The sequence below is a fragment of the Nicotiana tabacum genome, chromosome 11 (genome assembly GCF_000715075.1).
Source record: "Nicotiana tabacum cultivar K326 chromosome 11, ASM71507v2, whole genome shotgun sequence".
Classification (NCBI taxonomy): Eukaryota; Viridiplantae; Streptophyta; class Magnoliopsida; order Solanales; family Solanaceae; genus Nicotiana; species Nicotiana tabacum.
In genome coordinates this window covers 34,900,892-34,924,433 of record NC_134090.1, presented here as the reverse complement: position 1 = coordinate 34,924,433, position 23,542 = coordinate 34,900,892, and the positions used below count along the sequence as shown (strand labels likewise).

Sequence of the window (23,542 nt, the reverse complement as noted above, 5' to 3'; positions counted from 1 at the left end):
GGATAATCCCTTTCTCCTGGGGGATATCCCTCTTCTTTTGTGGCATAGCTTGGAAACTGGCATTTCCCCGACCTCTTAGTCTAGTATGGATTTTGCCAAATCATGCTCACTGCTCTCCTTGCTCTGTTCATGGGCCTTTTGCTGGGGATATATATTTTGACACTGGCCTCGCGCTTGTTCCTCGCTGACTATACCACTTGGATGTACTAGTCAGATCTCATTTTGGAAAGCTGATGGCCTATTCGAAGTCATTTCATACTTGTTCTGACCAGACAGACTCTATTGGGGAATTTTTTATGAAAGGAGAAAGACAACAGAAACAAAATAAAAGACAAAGGAAACGACGACTCTTTTACAAAAGAAACTATAAATAAAAACCTATCAAACGCAGATACCGACTCTAATGGCCATGGCATGCATATGGGCCCATCTTTTACCGTCAATCATCTTTTAAGATCTTCCATTGGCGATTCCCCCTTTGATTCTCAATCTTATTCGACTTGTAGTGCCCGAAGGGTTTTCACTATCAAGTCTCTCTCATTTTGGTTTTCTCTCAGCTTTCATCGCCTTATGGTGCCTGTGAAGGTTTTCACCAATAAGACTCTCTCGTTTTATATCTCTCTCCAGCTGGGGATTTTGGAGTGTTTCTGGTATGACTCTTTCTGTTGGAGATTAGAGTCCTTTCTGCTGTGGAACAGAATGTTATGTTCGCCGGTAAGACTCTTCATTTGTCTGACTTGGCATCTTTTGAAGACTGATCGGAAGGTCTTTCTTTGGACCGTAATGTGGGTTTTGGATAGGGTTAGAAAGAAAGGGTATTAAAGGCTCAAAAAAATGCATTAATTTTGGGTTATTAATTACAACCTTCGGAATTAGATTTATTTACATCAAACGCAACTTTTGCCCCAGTTTCTTGCTTGGGGATATTTTAATTAATTTTTTTCATTTTTCAAAACTATGACCGAGCCGTGAAGCGCCTACGTATCCTCTTTGAGGAATCAGGTCAAACGTAGTTCCCAATTCCTCTTTTCCATTTGACTTTCCTTTTTTTGCTTTTTGTTATCATTTTTCTTTTCTCTTTTTCTTTTCTCATTTTCTTTTGTCGTTTTTTTTCTTTCTCTCTTTTTCTTTTATTCTTCTTTTTCCATTTTGTTGTTTTCTTTTCTTTCTTTTCTCTTATCCGCCATGCTTGCGTATATTATTCGTTGCTACTAATTCCGAACGAGGGGTATGAAAGAAAAATAAATAAGGCTCAAAAGGGGTAACGAAGGATAAAGTGTTTGGGTAGCAGAACAAAATGCCTTCGTCATTCCAGTCTTCAACACATGCCAAGTGCAAACAACACAATTAAACCATAGATTTATAGCTCTTCCGATGGTGCCGGACTTGACAATTATATTCAACATCTGTTTGTTCATTTGTCACTTCTAAAGCACCGTTGGGCGACACTCTCATTCTCATTATTATGAATGACCCTCATGCCAATTTAGGCGAATCTTTCTTTAACGGTTTTCTTTGTGTTTAACTTGCCCCAGTTCCACATGACTCGAGCTCTGAATAATCTCAAACCGTCCTTATTTTCTTTAAATGGTCTGATCGCCCTTCCAGGGTTTTATGATTAACTTTAAAGACTAGGCCCAAACTGTGTGCGCATGTCATGTCACTAGAATCGGTGCTGAATAAGAATGACATAATGACTAAACAAAAAGGTGAATAGAAATAATAAAAGATTGGATTTTGTGCTAGACTACCGGTGAAATGGTTTGAATAATAAACAAACGAAATAAAATCTTAAACAACCTGGACAAAACTTAAACAAACCGCTATGACAAAACGGAAAGATAAGCGGAAAGATATTGACGCAAAACAAATCCGAATTACAATCCTAATAATCCGAACAACGGAAATGACAACAAAATAAGCCACCAAATGCCTCCTTCTTGTTAACCAAGGAACGGAGCGTCCTCCCACTTTATCAAAACTGGCATCTTAGCCACTTGAGCTTCGCATCAATACTGCCAGGACTATTACCAGCTTTAATATCATCGTCCTCTGTCAGCAAATTCCCAATAGGACTTGAGTGCTTCTGTTATCGGCCTGATCCCAGCATAGTGCGCACCATGATGTGCAAGTAAAGGATTCTGGGTGTCATTGTCCGGCTTACCACAAACCAACCACCTTAACTTATTTGCAAAACAAACAGGTTAGAATGGACTCAGTCGGTCCTCATTATTGACAACATCTTTTTCTTTTTTTTCTTTTTTTTTCGATGTTTTTTCCTTTTTTTTTCTTTTCTTTCTCTTTTCTTTTTTTTTCATTGTTTTTTCCTTTTTTTTTCTTTCTCTTTTCTTTTTTTTCATTTTGCTCTTTTTCATTTTTCTTTTTTTGTTGTGGTCGAATCTTATGGAGATTGCCTACGTATCATGACCCCGCATGAATCAGACCTTGCGTAGTTCGGGCCAATAAAAGATAAACAACAGTAAACATTTTTTCTTTTCACTTTTCATATTAAAACAAACTGGGTTTCAAAGGTTTGAAGATGACCTGCAAACTCAAAAATCAACCAAACCACATATTTTAATCAAAAGCTTTACAAACTCAAAAACAAAAGGCTAGCTCCCTTTCTCTGTTCGACAAATGCAACCAAACGGTTATTTTTGCAAATGTGGCCCCTTCCAAATTTCACATGAATTTTGAAGCCGGGGAGGATTATTTATGACACTTTACAAACTTGTCCGTTTTTTACGAAAATAGCCTTTCGACAACTGAAAGATACTCTAAGGCTATTTCGGCAAGAACGGTTTAAGACGCGGCCGAAGCTGGCTCGGCTTATTACGACAAAATTTGAACGGTATTCACCTGACCGTTGACTAGTTGTTGTTTTTTCAAATTATGATAAACCTTTGTATTGCAAACACGGCCTTTCGACGTCTCGGGGACGAAGCTTTTTAAGGCTGTGTGGGTCCATATCTCAAAATGACCCAAAGGTGGCTGTTTATGCCAAGTCAGCCTTCCGGCGTCCCTTTCGGGAACATTCGGCTATTTATGACAAAACAGCATCACCTGACTTATTTATAACTCTTTTTATCGTTTTTCAAATTAGAAAAGTCAACATTGCGAACACGGCCTTTCAACGTCTCGGGGACGAAGATTTTTAGGCTGTGGGGGTCAACTGGACCAAGCCTTAAAAGTGACCCAAAAGTGGTTGTTTATGCAAAGTCAGCCTTCCGGCGTCCCTTTCGGGAACATTCGGCTACGTCTTGATAAAACAGCGTCACCCGACTTCTTTATGACAAAATTAAAATTTGACATGTATTTTTTTTGTTTTTCATTATTATTTGTTTTTGGCTTTTTAGCAAAAAAGGGGGGTTGGACCCGATGAGGGTTGCCTACGTATCTCACATCCGGTGAGAATCAAACCCGCGTAGCTCAGGCAAATAAGAATAAGTAGGCAAATAATAATAAGCAGATGAACTAACTCTTTTTTTGAATTTCCGTTTAAAAGAACTAAGCAAGGAAATATTATTTTTGATTGATTTTCTTTTTAAAAGAAAGACTAATATTTTTGGATTTTCGTTTTTTTTATTCTAAAGAAAAGAAGAAAATATTTTTGAATTTTGAATTTTCTAAAGAAGAATCAAAATATTTTCGGATTTTTATTTATCTATTTTATCTTTTTGAATTTTGAACTTTCTTTTGAAATTTTTTTTTTGGATTATATATATACTTATTTTTGGAACAAATAATAAAATCACATTCAACGCCGGACTCTTTTTATTTTTATTTCTGGCATTTTCATAGACAAGCGAAATAAAATAAAATAAAACATTTTTTAAAAAAAAACCAAACTCTTTTTCATTTTCATTTAATGGCAAAACAAACTATTTTCTTTAATATTTTTAAAAAAAAAACAGACAGAACAATGATGACCTCTTTTCTCTATTTTTCCTTTGCTTTTAATATAACAAACTAATAAGACATTCATTTTCATTTTCTCAAAATTTCGGCAGAATTTCGATACTACTCGGACATTGATTTTTTCTCTAAAAATAAGTAGTTATATCTTTACACTGTCATTTTTTCTCCTCTTTTTCACGATTTTTTTTTGTGGAAAATAATGAAAACATACAAAATCTTTTTGAATTTTCATGCTTTGTTTTATTTGTAATTTTATTTTTTTATATTTGTTATTTCTTTCAAAAATGTGGCATGGGAGACATAATGATTTCCAAGACTTCTTGGATTCTGCAAATGCTCCCCATGCGCTTTTCCCAACATATGAAGCGTGGGGGACATATGGGAATTCCAAGACTTCTTGGATTCCACAAATGTTCCCCATGTGCTTTCCCAAAAAGCAAGCGTGGGGGACATAGGGAATTCCAAGGCTTCTTGGATTCCACAAATGTTCCCCATGCTTTGATTAAAATAACATCATGCTGGAAATGACCAAATGACCCATACGCACTTGACTAAATACAACATGTAGCACATAGGATGCCGAAAGATTGTCTATTATTTTCAGGTTGCTTGTCCTAGATGGACCCAACCCCTATGTTGAGTCCCCTAAGTCAAATGCACATGATGCAAATAAACGTTCCTACTAGGGATCCGACATGTGACTTTGTTATACTAGGTTCAAAAACCTGGGTCGGTGTTCTAGACAGTGTACCCGAGCGGACAACTCGAGCTGAGGAAGGAGCTCCTTTCCGGGAACCAAAAGGCCAGCCGGCTTAGAAACTTTCCGAGCCTCGTTTATTTAGGGTATGACACTAACAGAATAGGGAGTCTCAACCAGTAAGCACATCCCCGGAGGTAAGAAGAGAAAGGTTTCGGCACAGTTTATATACAGTTCAAATAATATCAAAGCGGTAAAAGCAGCATTTAGCACATTAGGCTCAAAACATGTAATAATCAGATAATAAATAAAGCCAAATAATAACAATTATTCTAAGCTCGAATTCTTAACCCTGAACCAGTGGTTCTGGGTGTTTCGTCCCCAGCAGAGTCGCCAGAGCTGTCACACCTCCTTTTTCCGCGCCCGCGGGGTGCATGGGAGTTTTTTCCAATTAAAGGACAATCGAAACGGGATTTATTTGTTTATTTCAGAGTCGCCACTTGGGAGATTTAGGGTGTCCCAAGTCACCAATTTTAATCCCGAATCGAGGAAAATAATGACTCTATATTACAGTCTGCGTACCAGAAATCTAGATAAGGAATTCTGTTAACCCGGGAGAAGGTGTTAGGCATTCCCGAGTTCCGTGGTTCTAGCACGGTCGCTCAACTGTTATATTTGGCTTATTTATCTGATTTTTTAATACACTATGAACTTATGTGCAAATTTATCTTTTAACCGCTTTACTATTATTGTTTTTAGGAGAATGTGAACATCGCTTAAAACACGTCTTTGGACTGCGTCACATGAAATGCACCCACAATCCGGAACGCGTTTTATTTGATGTTTTGAAATTTGGATTTGGGTCGCATGAAATGCACACCCGAGCTTAAGAAAGTAAATTATTAAACACGCGCCTAAAGAGACTATCGCGTTATTATTTTTTGCGGAGGCCGCGAAATTCGCTAAACGGCCCTCCTGAATTCTAAGTAATTTTAAACAAGTATTTACTGAGGGCCCCGCAATTTGTATTTTTATTCGGCGAGGCTCATCTCATTCTTATTTTTTAAAGAATTTGTAACGTCATGGAAATGCATCTCGGGCCACGCCACAATCAATGCGCCCGTGACTAGAGACATATTTCGACTCCGTTGAGATTTGGATTTGGGTCACATAAATGTGCACCCGAATTTAGGGAGATAACATTATTAAAGGCGCGCCTAAAGCAACTAGCGCATTATTATTTTTGGGGAGGGCCGTGAAATTTGTTAAACGGCCCATCCCGAAATCTAAGTATTTAATACATATATTTTGTGAGGGCCCCGCAATTTGTCCCTTTTATTCGGCGAGGCTTGTCCCGTTTTTTATATTTTTTTTTTTTTTTTTGCGAGGCTCGTCTCATTTTTACTATTTAAGGGCAAATTTAAAACAACTACGATTTCCTACCAGTGAAGCCATCCGAGATTAAACAAAAAAAACGATTCTAACAGGTAACAATATCCATGGAAAAAATGAAAAATAGGATAACCTCGTTCATATGCTCACATTTACTTTAAACATGCAGTAACTAAACATAACATAAACATTTTTAACACAACAACAAAAATTGCATTGTTGACATTCATATATATCGAATATTCTCATTTATTGCCTTGAACCATAATATGCAAAACATGAATGAAACGAAACAAAGGACGAAGAACACCAACCTTCGAACCTCGACAATCCTAGAACGACAAACACGATTCCGACGGAACTCAAGTCGGACCTCTCTGAACGAAGAACAATGACGGAACCTCGGACAGCAACCTCGACGTACTGGACCTCGACGAACGAAACGACCTCAAAAGAAACTGAAAGCTCGGCCCGAAAATGCTAACAACCTGCCATGTTCGCTGCTACTGGCTTTTCTCGACACAGCAGATCAGTGCGAAAGATGAAGCAAAAGGGGTCGAGGGACAGTGACGACTCGACGGGGGCTCCGGTGGTCGTTTGGCTTGAGGAAGGAGCCGCTATGGAGTGTCGTTTGTGCAGTGACGACGCAGCAACAATGGTGGGTCGTTTGTGCAGTGACGACGGGGTGCGAGGATGGTTTGACGTGAGGGAGTGGAGGTTTCACGTTATGGCGTCGGGGGTGTGGTGGTGTTTGGACGATGGGGGAGCTGGGCTGGTGGTTTTGACGTGAGGGAGTGGAGGTTTCACGTTATGGCGTCGGGGGTGTGGTGGTGTTTGGACGATGGGAGGAGCTGGGCTGGTGGTTTTGACGGGCAGCTGGGAAGGTCGTCGTCCGGTGCTGGGGAAGGTGTTGGTCGTAGTGTTAGTGAAGCTGATGGCGACGCTAGATGGGTAACAATGGTGGTTTGTTGATGGTGGTGATGGAGGAGGCAGAAACAGTGGTGGGTCTCGACGGGGCTCCGGTGGTTCCGGCAGCTGGGGCGACGAACGGGCTAGTGGTTATGGTCGTTTGGTTGTCGTCGGGAAATGACGACGAGGGGGAGGGGGGCTGGTTACTCGGTGGGAAGCTTAGGAGGAGGAGGGGTCTGCTTGGTAATGGAGGGAAGTCCGGCCTCCCTAGGGTTTTGCTTCTTCTTCTTTTATGAAGAAGAAGCGTGAACAGTGGTTCCTTTTCAAAAAATTCCCCGTCCCTTTTCCAGTCCAAGTCTCGTGCATTTGTATGGGTTTGCCCCAAAAAATGAGCCCCACGCGTGGTGGGGTTCGAGACTTATGTCCCCCACGCGTGGTGGGGTTCCCCATGTGTCCTGGACACGGTTTATTGCGGGCTAGGTCCGAAAATTAGGCCTAAAACCGGGTAGTTTAAACCCGAATATTATTCTTTTGCCCGGACCCGAGAAATAGGAACACGTTGCTTAACTAGTCCTATGTAAGCAAAATAACTACCAAAAATAAGACTAGTATTTAAACAAAACTATATCTTTTTAAATATTTTTCAAGGTTTAAAATAGCTACAAAATATTAATAAAACTATTTTTTTTTGTAATTTTTGTTTTAAAATATTAAGATAAAATATGAGGTAATATTTTTGTATTTTTTCAAAGTTAAAAATGCCTATAAAACTTTAATAGAATTATTATTTTTGTATTTTTTCGAAATTATATAAGGTACAAAAATAAAGTGCAATTTTTTGTATTTTTCAAGTTTATGAGAAATACATAAACTAAAATTTATATATATATTTTTTGAAATTTTCTTTTTGCAACGAAATAAAGTAAAAATAGTTAAAATAGCTATACTAGACCCAGTTTCACATATTCACGCTAAAAATGTGAAAATTCTCGGGGAGGGTCAAAAATCACGTGCTTACAATAGTGATACTTTCTCTCCCGTGACTAAAATAGCATCAGTCCGCCTTTTTCTATCTGTGGATGTTGTTCGTCATTGGCCTCTCTATCAGTTGGACATTAAGAATGTTTTTCTTCACGATGACCTTGAAGATGAGGTTTATATGGAGCAACCACCTGGTTTGTTGCTCAGGGGGAGTCTAGTGGCCTTATATGTCGGTTGCACCGGTCCCTCTATGGTCTAAAGCAGTCTCCTCGAGCCTGGTTTGGTAAGTTCAGCACAGTTATTCAACATTTTACTACCAGCATCTTCCCCTATAACTTCAGCATCCATGTCACAGAACAATTTACTAAAAATGCCTAAAACTTCAGCTTTAATGAAAGCAAGTGAAAGCTGGTTCTTATGATAGTGATCAAGTCCAAAAGAAAAGGAATTCATATTCTGCCACTTCCAAGCTAGATCTCTTGCAACTTGCAATGCATGAACTACATTTGTCTTAGCATTATCAACCATATTTGTGGTTTCAGCTTCAGTCCTTGCACTAGCTGCAACAACAACTAAAGGTTAAATATGTCCACCTCTCATCCTTGCTAAAGCTATCAAACTGGTAATGTCCTTGTAATAGTTTCTAAGTGTGACACTGATGTGCAGTGTCTTCCTAAATTTGGAGAAGATCCCTTTTAATAACCAGGTGTGCAAAAGCTTACAATGTCTAAATAGCAGATCAATCTCGTTATCATTCTCAGAGTGTACTACAACAAAAGTCATACGAGATAGACTTTTATGAAGAAGATCCTCACAGTCTAGACCTAACCATGAGTGACAATCACCAGCTTCTCCACCCAAAAGTTGCCACATCCCATTTTTCAATGGAACATCTATTTCACAATTTTCTCCAGCAGTGCACACCAACACAAAAATATCAAGAGATGTTAATTTTCTCTGGTGAAGTTGCTCGAAGTGAAGCTGATCACTCTGTATTTTATCGACATTCTGCTTCAAATCTCTGTATTTATCTGGTCGTTTATGTTGACGATATTGTTATTACTAGCAATAATTAGGATGGTATTAGTAAGTTGAAGCAACATCTCTTTCAGCACTTTCAGACTAAGGATCTGGGTAGATTAAAGTATTTTCTGGGTATTGAGGTCGCTCAATCTAGCTCAGGTATTGTGATCTCACAAGGAAGTATGCCTTAGATATTCTTGAGGAGACAGGAATGACAGGTTGTAGACCTGTTTACACTCCGATGGATCCGAATTCTAAACTTCTGCCAGGACAGGGGGAGCCTCTTAGCGATCCTGCAAGATATAGGCGGTTGGTTGGTAAATTAAATTACCTCACAGTGACTAGACCTGACATTTCCTTTCTTGTGAGTGTTGTGAGTCAGTTTATGAATTCTCCATGTGATAGTCATTGGGATGCAGTTGTCCGCATTCTTCGGTATATAAAATCAGCTCCAGGCAAAGGCTTATTGTTTGAGGATCAAATGCCATGAGCAGATTGTTGGATACTCAGATGCTGATTGGGCAGGATCACCTTTGATAGACGTTTTACGTCTAGATATTGTGTCTTAGTAGGAGGAAATTTGGTGTCTTGGAAGAGCAAAAAACAGAATGTGGTTGCTCGGTCTAGTCCAGAAGCAGAATATCGAGCAATGGCTATGGCAACATGTGAGCTAATTTGGATCAAACAGTTGCTCAAATAGTTGAAATTTGGTGAGATTAGTCAGATGAGACTTGTGTGTGATAATCAAATTGCTTTTTATATTGCGTCAAATCCAGTGTTCCATAAGAGAACTAAACACATTAAGATTGACTGTCACTTTTTTAGAGAAAAGATACTCTCGGGAGATATTGCTACAAAGTTTGTGAAGTCGAATGATCAGCTTGCAGATATTTTTACCAAGTCACTCACTGGTCCTAGTATTAACTACATATGTAACAAGCTCGGCACATATGATTTATATGCACCAACTTGAGGGGGAGTGTTAGAATAGTTATGTGAATGTATGTAATTAGTCCTAGTCCCTTATGTAATAGGAGTAGGTTATGTGTTATATGTATACATATAAATAGGGCTTATTGTAACATAGAACATTAATAACGATTAATATTTTCTCTCGTGCTTTCTCACACTTTCTCTCCTCTTGCTATTATTTTATTTCTGGCTACGACAATCATGCTCCTCTTCTCTTGCCAGCATTAGAAATCCCAGTAACTTTTCCCGTGCATTTATTTTTCCTTATTGTTTTGTTTTCAGTTTTAAAAGAGCTTTGTGCCACTTAACAAAAAAGAATCTTTTTGTTTTCTATACAAAGCCCAAATTACAGTAAATCAATAGCAGATATTTCTTAACACTCATTTATAATAAATAAAAATCACTAGCAGAACTCCTATTTGCAAAAAGAAAATAGAAAAGAGAAACCTTTTCAGGGGTTAAGGATCTAATTAGGAGCTACAGGATTTAGTAGAGCAAGTTAAGGCCACATGTATAAATCCCAAGTAATAAATGAAAACATATTTTCCAAGTGGACTTTAGCAAATAGCCCATTGGCAAATTGGATGCATTACCTTAATAGCTGCCCACATGTGATTTAACTGTTCTTCCTTAATGTCATGCCACGATGATACTCCCAACGGACACAAATTACGGTCACGAACTAATTTTCCCAAGTGCCTCGAAAATAGATTGTTATTCTTTCCGACCGTTCGATTGTTGTAAAATGTTACTTTCAGCTTCTGTCCAAATTTAAGCAATGCAACTTCTTTGCACTTATTCTTTCCTCGAACTTTTTTTACCTTTTCAGTAGTACATGAACCTACATTTGCATACTTTAGAAATGTCTGAAAATATCATACAAATAAATAAATTTATGGTCATATAGTAGCCAAACTTCATACTTGAAATCATTTAGTAAAACTTTAGCATTAAAATTCAATTCTGCAAATTAATAACACAGTAGATTTGAAAATCATACTTGTTTCAGTTGTTTGATGTATTGCATACCTTGATTAGTAGATGGAGGCAATTGAATATCAGTTTGCATATGCTCTTTCTCGAGTAGATGGCGGCAATGGGCTATCAGTTCACAGTCCGACTGCGGCTCACCTAAAATTTCACCATGGTGATACCAAAAAGTATAATTTTGAATTATTCCATATACTTTCAAATGTGACTCAACTGTCTCATGTGTTCCTAAAGTTGTGTTACAACATTTGACACATGGACATCGTATTTCATACAGTTCCCTTGTTCTTCTAAAAGCATAATCCAAAAACTTTTGCACCCCGATTGAGTAGGCTTCATCAAGTCGATTATCAACAAGTTGCATCCATTCCTTACTAGGTGCCATAACCTTGAACGATACATTAAAATGTGATTAGAAAAAAGATATAGGATAATAAAAGTACTATGATGCACATAACTTTTTATGAAATCCCAAAAACACGTAAAATTATTCAAAAGATATATAAATTTCATATTCTTGAGTTTAAGACCTAAGATGCATGTAACTTTTTATGCAATCTCAAAAAGGCGTATAATTATTCAAAAGGTATATATAGTTCAGAATCTTGAGTTTTAGTACAAAGGTTCCAGTGTCAGTAAGGTCAGTTATCTTTCTTGTACAAAGTGATTCACTTACTGTGAACATCCTTTCGAAAAGATAGAAAGGAAAGCGGAAAAAAGTCGAAATCTCTTTCTTCTCACCATTTTTTGTGGGCTTTATGCGTATTCGAAGGATTAAAGATTGATGGAGAAATATTTGTAAAAACTAAAAACACTGACGCTTCCCTTAAGTTTTTTGGAGTCCATTCAAGTTATGATGGTATTTTTATTGATAGAGAAGCAACAGGGACTTAACAAATGAAAAAACTAAATGACTCTTCATTCATAAACATTCGTTCACGCAAAAGTGTAAAAATTTGAAATTGATTTGTTAGGTAACTTGTAAACTATTATTTTCCTTCCATAAATTTTAAACTGAGTAGCTTATGAGCATCTCATTATGAGGATTGCACAACGTGTCTCCTGGTCTATATTTCAGGCTTGATAAAGTCACTATTAGAAGATATCCCGGTTAAAGAGATTTCTTCCACATATTTCAATATAGTTAGACACGTTAAGTGAAGCAGATCTGCCATATAGATTAGTCCATTTCCGTTTACATGAATAAATAATCCAATAAACAACTGTCCATTTTCTCTTTTTTTATAATAGTGGTGTCTGGACCAGCTTGTGCATACCTCAACTATTCAACCGGTACTTGTTATCTTCCACCAGGCAGAGGCGGAGCCAGAATTCGAAGCTTATGGGTTTCGGAATTTTAATTATATTAAGTTACTGGGTTCTAAATTAATAATTTACACAAATTCAATGGATTTTTTAAGATAAATACAGGATTTGAACCAAAGTTACTAGGTCTGTCGAAACCCGTAACTTATACATTGGCTCCGCCCCTGAGCACAAGTAATGCATAACTTTGCCAACCAACGCTTAGGCCGAAGAAATCACTTAGAGGGCGTTTGGATTGGCTTTTCAAAAGTAGCTTATAAGCTAAAAGCCAAAAGCCATACGTTAGTGATACCCAACTTTTGGTTTTTGACTTATTTTTGTACTTTTCATGCCTAAAAAAGTAAGTGTTTTTAATCACTTTTTATCATTGTCAAACATCACAAAAACTAGAAAAGTGCTTAAAAGACAATAAGCAATTAAAATAAGCCAATCCAAACACCCTCTTAGTGATTTTTGCTTTCCGTTAGGACATTTTACTTTACATGAATAAATTCAAACCCTAAGACAAGGAAGAGAACATGAAAGTCATAAGAAATAAGGTTTTAGGTTTCACCTACAAGACACATATACAATACATATATCACTTTAGCAAGCGATTTCACTTTGGAATTTACTGGACCTGTCCATTGCTTGAAGATTAGAGTAACATGCTTAACTTTAGTCAATAACTCAGACTATTTGGCCGGCACTTCGGACTCAAATTTACGATTTTGAGCATTTCGCAGTGAAAATGGTAAAGCTAAAAATTCTTAACCCACTAAAATTTATCAGATGCGTCGTAGGAACCTGCCTACTGAGAGAGTGGAAGAGTAGCAAAATTATAAGATGTTTTGTAGTACACACACCTTCGATTCCCAGAAACACATTTTAATTCAGCATTTGAGAGAAATACGGAAGAGTGAATTATTAGATTGAAAGATTAGGGTTTAGGGATTTTACCTGCCTTCGCCCTTCAGAGAGATGAGCGGGAATTTGAGGAAAATAACGGAGAGTTTTCTCTTTTTCCGAAAAAAGAGTAAAGTAATTTCTCTCTGGCGCTCAATTCATTATGTTAGGGGCCAGATATGGAATTTAGGGACCAGTTTTTTAATCAAGTACAAAATATTGATAACAATTAATCCTGTTTCTTGTAACTGAGCTGGCCCATGTCCGGACCGGTCCGATCCAGTAAAAGAGAGAACTGAAACAAGGGGTTTTTACCTAGCTATACTATAATAGAAATATATTTACCACCTTTATTTAGGTTTCTTATCAATTATTTTGTATACCTATATTTACTAATTATATACAAAATCATAAAAAGAAGAAATTCAAGATCCTTTAAATCTAGCCTATAAGTTACATGATACACAACCCCCATTTCCAATAATTTCCCATACATTTAAGATTCTTTCCTTTTCCAAAGGATTACAAAAACATCTTCTCTCTTTCTTAACAATTATCCAAAATTAATCTTACCCACAGTAAGAAATTTTATTTACCTATTGTTATCCAAAATCTTACTTACCATTTTTATCCTCCCCCCCTCCCCCCCAACCAAAAAAAAATTGCAGATTTTTTTCTCTTCCAAAGCTTTTGAAATTCAATTTCTCTCTTTCTTACTAATCACCCAAAATATCTATTTGTATTGATGTAATGCAAATGAAATTCAAAAATATTGCTCTAGAATTAAGTTGTGGGTAAGCTTTGAATCTTGTTTTCTTTCTTTCTAAAATCTTTATTATATGTGACTTGTATATGATATATCAATACCCAAAATAATACTTGATACAACATTAATACAATCATAATACGATTATATTAAATTTTCAATGTATGGTTGTGATTGAAACTTGAAGAAGATGAAGATCATAATTCTTTCATAATTTTTTAGAAATGTATCGCGATTGTATTATAATTGTATATGTATCATAATTGTTGCAAGAATTGTATTACAAATATATGATAGTCGTATATTCATTGTATATTGTTACGAGCAGTTGTGCCTTCGTGACGAATTTCACAGTTTATATCACAAGTATGATAATTGTATATTACTTTATTAGTATTGTATCATGTATTATTCTGGGTATTAATATACCAGATACAAGTTAAATATAATTATGATACATTTATGTTTTAGGCGTTGATGTATCTGATGCAATTCAAATATAATTATGATACAGTTATCATACAATTATCATAAAAAAATTAGAATATTTTTTAATAATATAAAGCTATCGATGATGGTGGAAAGAGAGAAGATGGAGATTCTGGGATTAGATTAACGAATTTTGATGTAAAAAAAAGGAGAGAGAAGAGGAGAGTGGAAAAAAAGTGGAAAAGATATAATTGAATCCCTTAATTGAAGGCCCTAATAATGGGGTGAGATTCTTTTAAGAAGCAATGCATATAATTTGTAAGAAAAACTTAAATATTTATTAAAAACTTCAAAACATAGAGAACATAAGTAAATAAATTTCTAATATAATATAACTAGATAAAAATCTCCTGAAACAACCCATAATAGACCGGTTGGGATTGGGCTGGGGATATCATGGAGGGGGGCTGGGCCGACCAAGGTATTAGACCTGGTAGACCGGCGAGGTGGTAGCCAAGGTCTCGGTCCACCAGGGCAAGGTCAGTAGCTAATTTTTTATTTTATTTTTAGCCTCATATAATATTAGTAAATTAGTATAATCCAATTCAAAGTTTTAAATAGTAATAAATTAGCAGTAGAAAATAAAGCTAGTTGTGAATGGTTGAAGCTTTAAACAGTTACAATTTGCGATTATATATATATATATATATAATATGTATTTTTTCGAGTTCTACTCCTTTTGCTTACTATATACCATTTCGTGACAGTAAATTAATCAAGCCTAAAACTTTTGAATTCAGATTCATTACCTTTTCCTTAGGAGGGGTGCACTGATTGCAAGGTTATCCCGAGTAAGTGTGTGTCAACGCAAAATAGGTTCTTGGTAATGGACTTGGAGATCAAGAGAGTAAGAAAGAAGAGAGCGGTGTACGGCCAGCCTAAGATTAATACCTTGACTAAGGAAAATGCTCACGAGTTGGGGGAGAAGTTGTGGCCATGGGGGGTTGGAGGAGTAGTGGGGACGCGAGTAGTATGTGGACAACGACAGCGAACTGCATTAAGGAAGCTGCTAGAGAGGTGTTAGAGGTAACGAAGGGTTATTCAGGATGCTACAAAGGGGATTAGAGGTGGAATGAGGAGGTCAAAGGAAACGTGGAAGCTAAGAAAGAGGCATATCTGAAGCTAGTGGGGAGCACGGATGAGGAAGGGAAGAAGACATGTAGAGAGTGTTATAAGAAAGAAAGGAAAGAGGCAAAATTGGCAGTCACGGTGGCTAAGACTGCAACTTTTCAGCGATTGTATGAGGATCTTGGGGGCAAAGGAGGAGACATGAAGTTGTACATGTTAGGCAGGATTAGGGAGAGGATGGCTCGGGACCTGGACCAAGTGTGGTGCATCAAAGACGAAGATGGTAAGGTTCTGATGAAAAAGGCGTGTATCAGACGTAGATGGCAGGAGTACTTTCATAGACTCTTGAACGAGGGAGGAGACAGGAACATCGTACTGGGTGAGTTGGAAAACTCAGGAGTCAGAGGGATTTTAGATTTTGTAGGCGTATTAGGAGCAAGGAGATTAAGGGGACAATGCAGAAGATGAGCAAGGATAAGGCAACTAGGTCTGACAAGATCCCAGTAGAATTTTAGAAGGAAGTGGGTCGGGTAGGCTTGGAGTGGCTTACTAGTTTGTTTAATGTCATTTTCAAGACGAAAAAGATTCCTGAAGATCTGCGGTGGAGTTTTATGATCCCGTTGTATAAAAATAAGGTGATATCCAGGACTGCTGAGTCATACTATAAAAATTTAGGAGGTGGTGGTTGAGAGGAGGGTGCGACATAGTGTGACTATTTCCGAGAAACAATTCAAATTTATGCTGGGATAGTCTACTACATAAGCCGAATACCTTGTGAGAAGATTGGTGGAGTAGTATAAGAAGAGGAAGAAGGACTTGCATATGGTATTCATAGACCTAGAGAAGGCCGATGATAAAGTCCCCAGAGAGGTCTTATGGAGATGTATGGAGGCTAGCGGTATCCTGGTAGCGTACATTAGGATGATTAAGGACATGTATGAAAGAGCGAAGACTCGGGTAAGGACTGCGAGAGGAGACTCAGATCATTTTTCAATGGAGATGGGTTCGCATCAAGAGTCGACTCTTAGCCCATTTTTATTTGTCTTAGCGCTAGAGGTGCTGACGCGATACTTACAAGGGAAAGTGCCATTGTGTATGTTATTCGCTGATGACATAGTTCTGAGTGATGAGACGCGAAACGGAGTTGATGCTAGGTTCGAAGTTTGGAGACAGACGCTGGAGCCTAAGGGTTTCAAATTGAGTAGGTCAAAAACTGAGTATTTGGAGTACAAGTTTAGTGATGGGATGCGTGAAGAAGGAGTGGAAGTGAAGATTGATACTCAAGTCATCTGCAAAAGAGAGAGTTTCATGGATCTATTATTCAAGGCAACGGGGATATTGACGAGGATGTTACTCATCGTATTGGTGCGGGGTGGATGAGATGGAGGCTCGCCTCGGGGGTTTTGTGCGATAAGAATGTGCCACACGAACTTAAGGGCAAGTTCTACAGAGTGGTAGTTAGACCGACTATGTTGTATGGGTTGAGTGTTGGCCCGTTAAGAAGTCCCATATCCAGAAGATAAAAGTAGCTTAAATGAGGATGTTGAGATGAATGTGTGGGCATACTAGGAAGGACAAGATTAGGAATGAATTTGTTAGGGACAAGGTAGGAGTGATATCTGTGGAGGACAAGTTACGTGAATCAAGGTTAAGATGGTTCGGGCATGTGAAGAGGAGAGACATAGATGCTCTAATCAGGAGGTGTGAGAGGTTATCCATGGCGGGGCTGAGGAAGGGAAGGGATAGGCTTAAGAAGTATTGGGGAGAGGTAGTTAGGCAGGACATGACATTGCTCCAGCTTACAGAGGATATGACTCATGATAGAAAGGTGTGGAGGTCTAGGATTAAGATTGTAGGTTGCCAAATAGTAGTGTGTTCCTCCTAGGCTTACCAGTAGTACTAGAATTATTTTTGTATTATCTTATTCATGGTTCTTTATTATTACATGTTGTGTTTTTTGCTCCCGTTACCACAATACATTGTTGTTATTATTGTTTGCTACTTGTTGCATTATCTCTATTGTTCCTTGAGTCAAGGGTCTATCGGAAACAACCTCTCTATCTCTATATGGTAGAGGTAATGTCTACGTACACACTACCCTCCACAGATCCCATTTATGAGAATACACTAAGTTTGTTGTTATTGTCGTCAACCAAATAAGATGTCCAGAAAACTTGTTTACCTGGGATCTTGGAATAGCGCTGAGGTCCAAAATTGTCTCCATTGAAATACACTCTTGTTATGAAGACATTATCCGACTTTGAAATTGAACCCATTTAGTTTTAATATCTGAAGCAATACCTTATCAGCGTTCTCACATTTGTGTCTTAAACTAGGATATAAAAATGGATAGCTTAACTTACTTGGATGAAAATATCACGACCTAAACCTATGGCATTGTCCGTTTTGGCCCAACAGACCTCACAGATTAATTGTCCCTTAGGCTATGCCATCATCGAGTCCAAAAGCGCAGCATATCATGTGAACTTGTATTATGTCGTATAAAGCTACAAGCCTGTAAGTTTTACTTGACCCACCCTCATCCGTCCGCGCTCTGTCATGGGTGCAGAGAAAATATCTAAGAAACCATGTTGGTTAGTGGGTTCCCGAGGAGACAACAAACCCAAAAGCAAAAAGAAACATCGAATTAATTTAGAAAGAAGAACAAAAAAAGACATAGTGAATAATACAACTATCAGGTACATGGGTCCTTAAACTCCTTATCAGAAATCCCACATGGTATGTGGAGCAAGAATAAAGGGGCATTGGCACTTCTTCTTAGTGATAAGAAAAGGTTTAAATAAAATTAATCAATACTAAGTGCAGAGGCTGACTGTTAAGCACTTTATGAAAACAGGTGGGACTTCTATATAAATTCAGTGAAAGCTAACTAAAAGACCTGCAGTATATTGCAATAGATTCAGCTGTTGTGAACCAGGTGGAGTCAAATGCTGATAAGGATGCTGACCAAGTTGCCACGAGGGATGACAGCAAGCAGTGGCAAAATAACACCACGCGTAGAAGCACACGCGTGAGGAAGATTCCAACAAAGCTAACAGATTTCGTAGTGGGCAAGGGCTGAACACGTGATTAAGAATTTGCTGGAAAAGAGAGTTAGTTAAATAGGCAATACCACTAAGGAATAAGCAGGCAATATGTGGTGTGAACCTTCTGATTTTCTCATCTCAATATTCTTCTAATTTCTCATCCCCTTCTTCTCTGTTGTTCTAGTTTCCAGTTATTGTTATTTTCCAATTTGAGTCGTTCATGTTGCTTTCATTCTAATCACTTAGTTCCTTGTTTATCAATACAATTTGCTGGTGCTGAAGTAATACTGTTACATTGGTGCTTTCATTTCCTCGACTACTATGTCGGCTGATTCCAAACTCAAAGCCTCCAATGGTCTACTCGCACCGTCTTGATCGGATGCTGATATTTGTGCTGCCATGGCTAGCCAGCAGTTGGTGATTCAGGATCTAGTCACTCAGGTGGCTACTCTCACCGCTGGATTACTGTTACTTGATGTTTCTCGCTCCAAAGGTGTGCAGGACCCTATGGGTTTCCCTACTGCTTCTTCAAAGGGTTCTTCTCCTCTTCGCCACAAGCCGGTGCCAGTGAAGTTCGGTCATTTTCATGGTGACGTGCCGAAGGCATGGATCTTTCAGGCTGATCGTTACTTCGACTTCTATGGTATTATTAAAGAGGAGAAACTCAATATTGCCTCATTCTATCTTGACGGCAAAGCTTTGGAATGGTACAGGCGGCTTTACCGGAACAAACAACTCAGCGATTGGACCATTTTTACCGAGAAATTACGCAGCCGCTTTCGTAAATGGCATGTCCAGTCACCTGTCGGCCGGTTATCAAAGCTCCGCCAGACTTCAACAGTGGCTGAATTTCAGAGTCGTTTTGAGGCTCTGTTGAATGAAACCAATTCATTGCCGGAGTGGTATTTGGTTGAGGTATTTCTATCGGGCCTTAGATTTGATATTTTGTCTTCTGTTACCATTCATCAGCCCACCACCTTGGACCAGGCCATAACTTTGGCCCATATGCATGAACAAAGGATTTTATCTGAAAAGGGGCCTATTCGACCCGCTTTTGCCTGCGCTCAGCCCATATTACCCAATCCTTCTTCACCCACCTTGCCTGCAGCTCCTTCTCCGGCTCTACCTACTCGGTTGCCTTTCAAACGCCTTACCACGGCGGAGATACAGAGTTGACGCGAGAAGGGCCTTTGTTACCATTGTGATGAAAAATACTCCCCTAACCATCGTTGTAAGACTGACCCCCAATTGTTACTCTTAACTGATGGCCCAGAGGATGAAATAGCCTTACCAGAGAATTTCGTTCCCGATGATCTTCTCGCTGAGGAGCTGCAGTGTTTGGAAGTTCAGAAGCACTCCTCGATTTCATATCATGCTTTAGCGGGTGGTGTTTCCTCCAATACTCTTTGCTTTACTGGCCATGTTAATGATTCACCGGTGCAAGTGCTCTTTGATGGTGGGAGTATTGATAACTTTATTCAATCTCGAGTTGCTAAATTTCTTCAGCTCCCCATCGAGCCTATTCCTCGTGTTTCTGTGATGGTAGGCAGCGGCCAGCGACTAAGTTGTGATGGTGTCTGTCGCCAAGTTCCCCTCTCCATTCAGGGTTGCAACCTTACTATGGATTTCTATGTATTACCCCTCCATGGATTAGATTTGGTTATCGGCGTGTCATGGTTGGCAACCTTGGGGCCGGTTGTCACTGATTACGGTGCTCGAGTTTTTGAATTCACTCTTAATAACCATCGGTTCACTTGGCAAGGTGACCTACCAACAGATATCCAACCTGTTCAATTGCATAGTATCCGGCGTATGATGGCCACCGATGCCATATCTTCCTTTTTCCACTTGGAATTAGTTGCCGAACCTGTTATGGCCACGGACGCCCCACCACCGGACTTAGGGGACTTATTGGATACCTTTGTTGGGGTTTTCCAAAATCCACAAGGTCTTCCTCCGACTAGGCCGCAGGACCATGTCATTCATCTATTAGCGGGAGTTGAACCACTGAATGTCAAACCTTACCGTTATCCGTATTTTCAAAAACATGTTATGGAACAATTGGTAAGTGACATGCTCAGAAAAGGGGTTATTCGTCCTAGCACCAGTCCATTCTCATCGCCAGTCCTTCTAGTTCGTAAGAAGGACGAAACTTGGCGATTTTGTGTAGATTATCGGGCATTGAATGCAGTCACAGTTCGTGATAGATTTCTCATTCCAACTATTGACGAACTGTTTGATGAGTTGTATGGTGCCCAATTTTTCTCCAAGTTGGACCTCCTATCCGGGTATCATCAGATTAGAGTCCGACCTGAGGACCTGAAGAAAATAGCATTTCGCACACATGACGGTCATTATGAATTCTTAGTTATGTCGTTTGGACTCTCCAATGCCCCCTCAACCTTTCAAGCCACTATGAATGATGTTTTTCGACCATTTCTGCGTCGCTTTGTCTTGGTGTTCTTTGACGACATCCTGGTTTATAGCCCCAGTTGGTCGGAGCACCTAGAACATCTTCGCGTTGTCTTGCAGGATCATAAATTAGTGGCCAAGCGATCCAAATGCGTGTTTGGTCAACAATCTGTTGACTATTTGGGTCCGCAACCCCGTTCAATGAAAGAGGTACGTGGATTTCTGGGGCTCGCGGGATACTATCTTCGTTTCATTTATCATTATGCATCTGTAGCAGCCCCTCTGACTGATTTGTTGCGCAAAGATGCATTTCAATGGTCACCAGAACAATAGGTTGCTTTTGATAAGCCCAAAATGTGCCTTAGCTCCACACCTATCTTGGCTCTTCCAAATTTTTGCCAGGAATTTACTCTAGAAACAGATGCATTAGGAGTTGGCATAGGAGCAATTTTATCCCAAAAAGGACATCCTGTGGCTTTCTTCAGCCAGAAACTTAGCCTTAGGATGCAACAAGCTTCCACATATCATAGAGAAATGTTTGCCATCATTCAAGCAGTAAGCAAATGGTGCCAATATTTGCGGGGACGTCGGTTCACAATTTACACTGACCAGCAAGCCCTTAGGAACCTTACCAACCAAACTATCTGTAACGACCTGACCGGTCGTTTTGAGCTTTTGCACTTTGATGTCAGTTCTTGGGCATGACTTGCCCCGTGTAACGTATTATGACTGAGGTAGATCGTTGGTTTGGTTTTCAGGAAAATCGAAATGAATTTGAAAGAACAATCTCAGATGAAAGCTTTAAATTTGAAAGGTTTGACCAAGAGTTGACTTATTTGTATATGAGCTCGGAACGGAATTTTTATGATTTAGTTAGCTTCGTTGGGTGATTTATGACTTAGAAGCTGATCGGAATTGGTTTTGGAGGTCCGGAGTAGAACTAGGCTTGAATTGGTGAAGTTGAGATTTTGGCGATTTCCGGTTGGTTGGTAAGATTTTGATTCGGGAGTCGGAATGGAATTCCGAGAGTTGCAGTAGCTTCGTTATGTCATTTGTGATGTGTGTGCAAATTTTCAGGTCATTAGGACATGGTTTGGTTGGGTTTTTGATCGAAAATGTATTTCAGAAGTTTTTAAAAAACTTCGGCTTGAATTCGATGAGTTTCGGGTAATTTGATGTTGTTTGAGATGTTTTGATGATTGGAACAAGTTCGAATGATGTTATGGGTTATGTTGGTAGGTTTGGCTGAGGTCCCGAGGGCCTCAGGTGTGTTTCGGGAGGTTAAACGGATCAATTTCATGTTTTGAGAACTTCAAAAATTGCAGGTTTCAGTTGCAGGCATGTTGGCCTTCGCGTTCGCGAGGATCCCTACCGCGTTCGCGAAGGTTTGTAAGAGGACTGCATCGCGTTCGTGAGGGTGTATACGTGATCGCGTAGGAGGAATTGGATCTGATGGTCAGTTAGTCATCGCATTCGCGATAGAGCAAACGCATTCGCGAAGGTCAAGGCTATGGAAGCACTGCGTTTGCGACTGCATGTCGCGTAGGGTAAAGTTGGTCAACACAATTTTTGTGCTACGCGTTCGCAGGTGGTTGGCCGCGTTTGCGAAGAAGGTAAGTCAGGCCTGGGCAGAATGTTTTTAAGTCACCTTGTCCACGATTTTGGGCCTATTTTCACCCATGGCTGCTCGTTTTTGAAGGAAATTAAAGAGGGATTCAAGAGGAATCGATTTAAGGTAAGAATCTTGGTCTTAAAACTCGATTATATTGTGAAATCCACCTAGAAATTCATGGAAAACTAAGCCTAAAATTGAAGAACTAGGGCTTGAGAAATTGGACTTTTGATTTGGGATTTGAAGGACCATTTGGGGTCGGATTTGAGAACCTTTGATATGTATGAACTCCTGAGGAGATAAGGAATCTAATGATGTAAAAATTTCTGAGTTTCGAGAAGTGGTCCCGGGCTCGGGTTTTGATAATTTCGGGATTTGTGCCCGATATTGATTGTTTTCGCTTGGGCTTTATTTCCCTAGCATATTGTGATGTATTCGTTCTGATTTTGGATAGATTCGACGCGCGTGGAGGCCGATTTGAGGGGCAAAGGCGTCGCGAGCTAGGGATTTCGCCGGTTCGAGGTGAGTAATGATTGTAAATGATGCTTTGAGGGTTTGAAACCTCGGATTGCACATCATAGTGCTATATTGAGGTGAGACACGTGCTTGATGATAAGCATGGGGTCGTTTACTATTGGGGATTGTGACTTGGTCCGTCTTGATTGATGATTTTACCGCGTATTTGACTGAAACTTGTTTGTTATCATCACGGTTTGGGTTGATTGCCATATTTGGGCTTCGTGCCAACTATTTAAACCCTCCAGAGATTTTTATCACTATTTCTTCACTGTATTGATTTATTACTTAAACTCAGTCCTGTTATTTTCCACTGTTTTACAACCCAACCACTTTTACTCAGTTTTGAGACTTAAATGATATTTCTAAACAATGTTTTGGGCTGAGCACTACTGTTTTACAAATGCCCGAGGGGCTTGTGATGATTTTCTGACTGAGTGTGACCGAGGGCCAGATGTTAGGATACACTGAGTGATATGAGGTCGAGGTCCTGAGATACATTTATACGCCATAAGGTGGCTTGACTGATATGAGGCCGA

At 39.1% G+C, this 23,542-nt stretch overlaps 1 protein-coding gene and 1 long non-coding RNA gene across 3 annotated transcripts; one reads left to right on the top strand and one right to left on the bottom strand.

Annotated features, from left to right (window-relative positions):
* Positions 1-7,815: 7,815 nt before the first annotated feature.
* Positions 7,816-13,283, bottom strand: LOC107829468 (uncharacterized). 2 transcript variants are annotated; one of them, XR_001657944.2, is made up of 3 exons: positions 13,148-13,283; positions 10,922-11,270; positions 7,816-10,758 (listed from the first exon to the last, which is right to left on the bottom strand). It is a non-coding gene; the product is annotated as an uncharacterized LOC107829468 (long non-coding RNA). The 2 variants fall into 2 exon arrangements; XR_012696489.1 differs by having other exon boundaries at positions 7,816-10,733.
* A 2,001-nt stretch (positions 13,284-15,284) lies between these two features.
* LOC142165800 (uncharacterized) lies at positions 15,285-15,884 on the top strand. The gene is made up of 2 exons (XM_075224174.1): positions 15,285-15,374; positions 15,429-15,884. The coding sequence occupies exons 1-2, from the start codon at positions 15,285-15,287 to the stop codon at positions 15,882-15,884; spliced, it is 546 nt and encodes a 181-aa protein (XP_075080275.1).
* The last annotated feature ends 7,658 nt before the right edge of the window (positions 15,885-23,542 follow it).

Coding starts and splice junctions, on each gene's coding strand:
- LOC142165800 (XM_075224174.1), top strand. CDS start 15,285: ATGGGGGGTTGGAGGAGTAGTGGGGACGCGAGTAGTATGTGGACAACG. Junction 15,375..15,428: donor CTGCTAGAGAGGTGTTAGAG/GTAACGAAGGGT, acceptor TGGAATGAGGAG/GTCAAAGGAAACGTGGAAGC.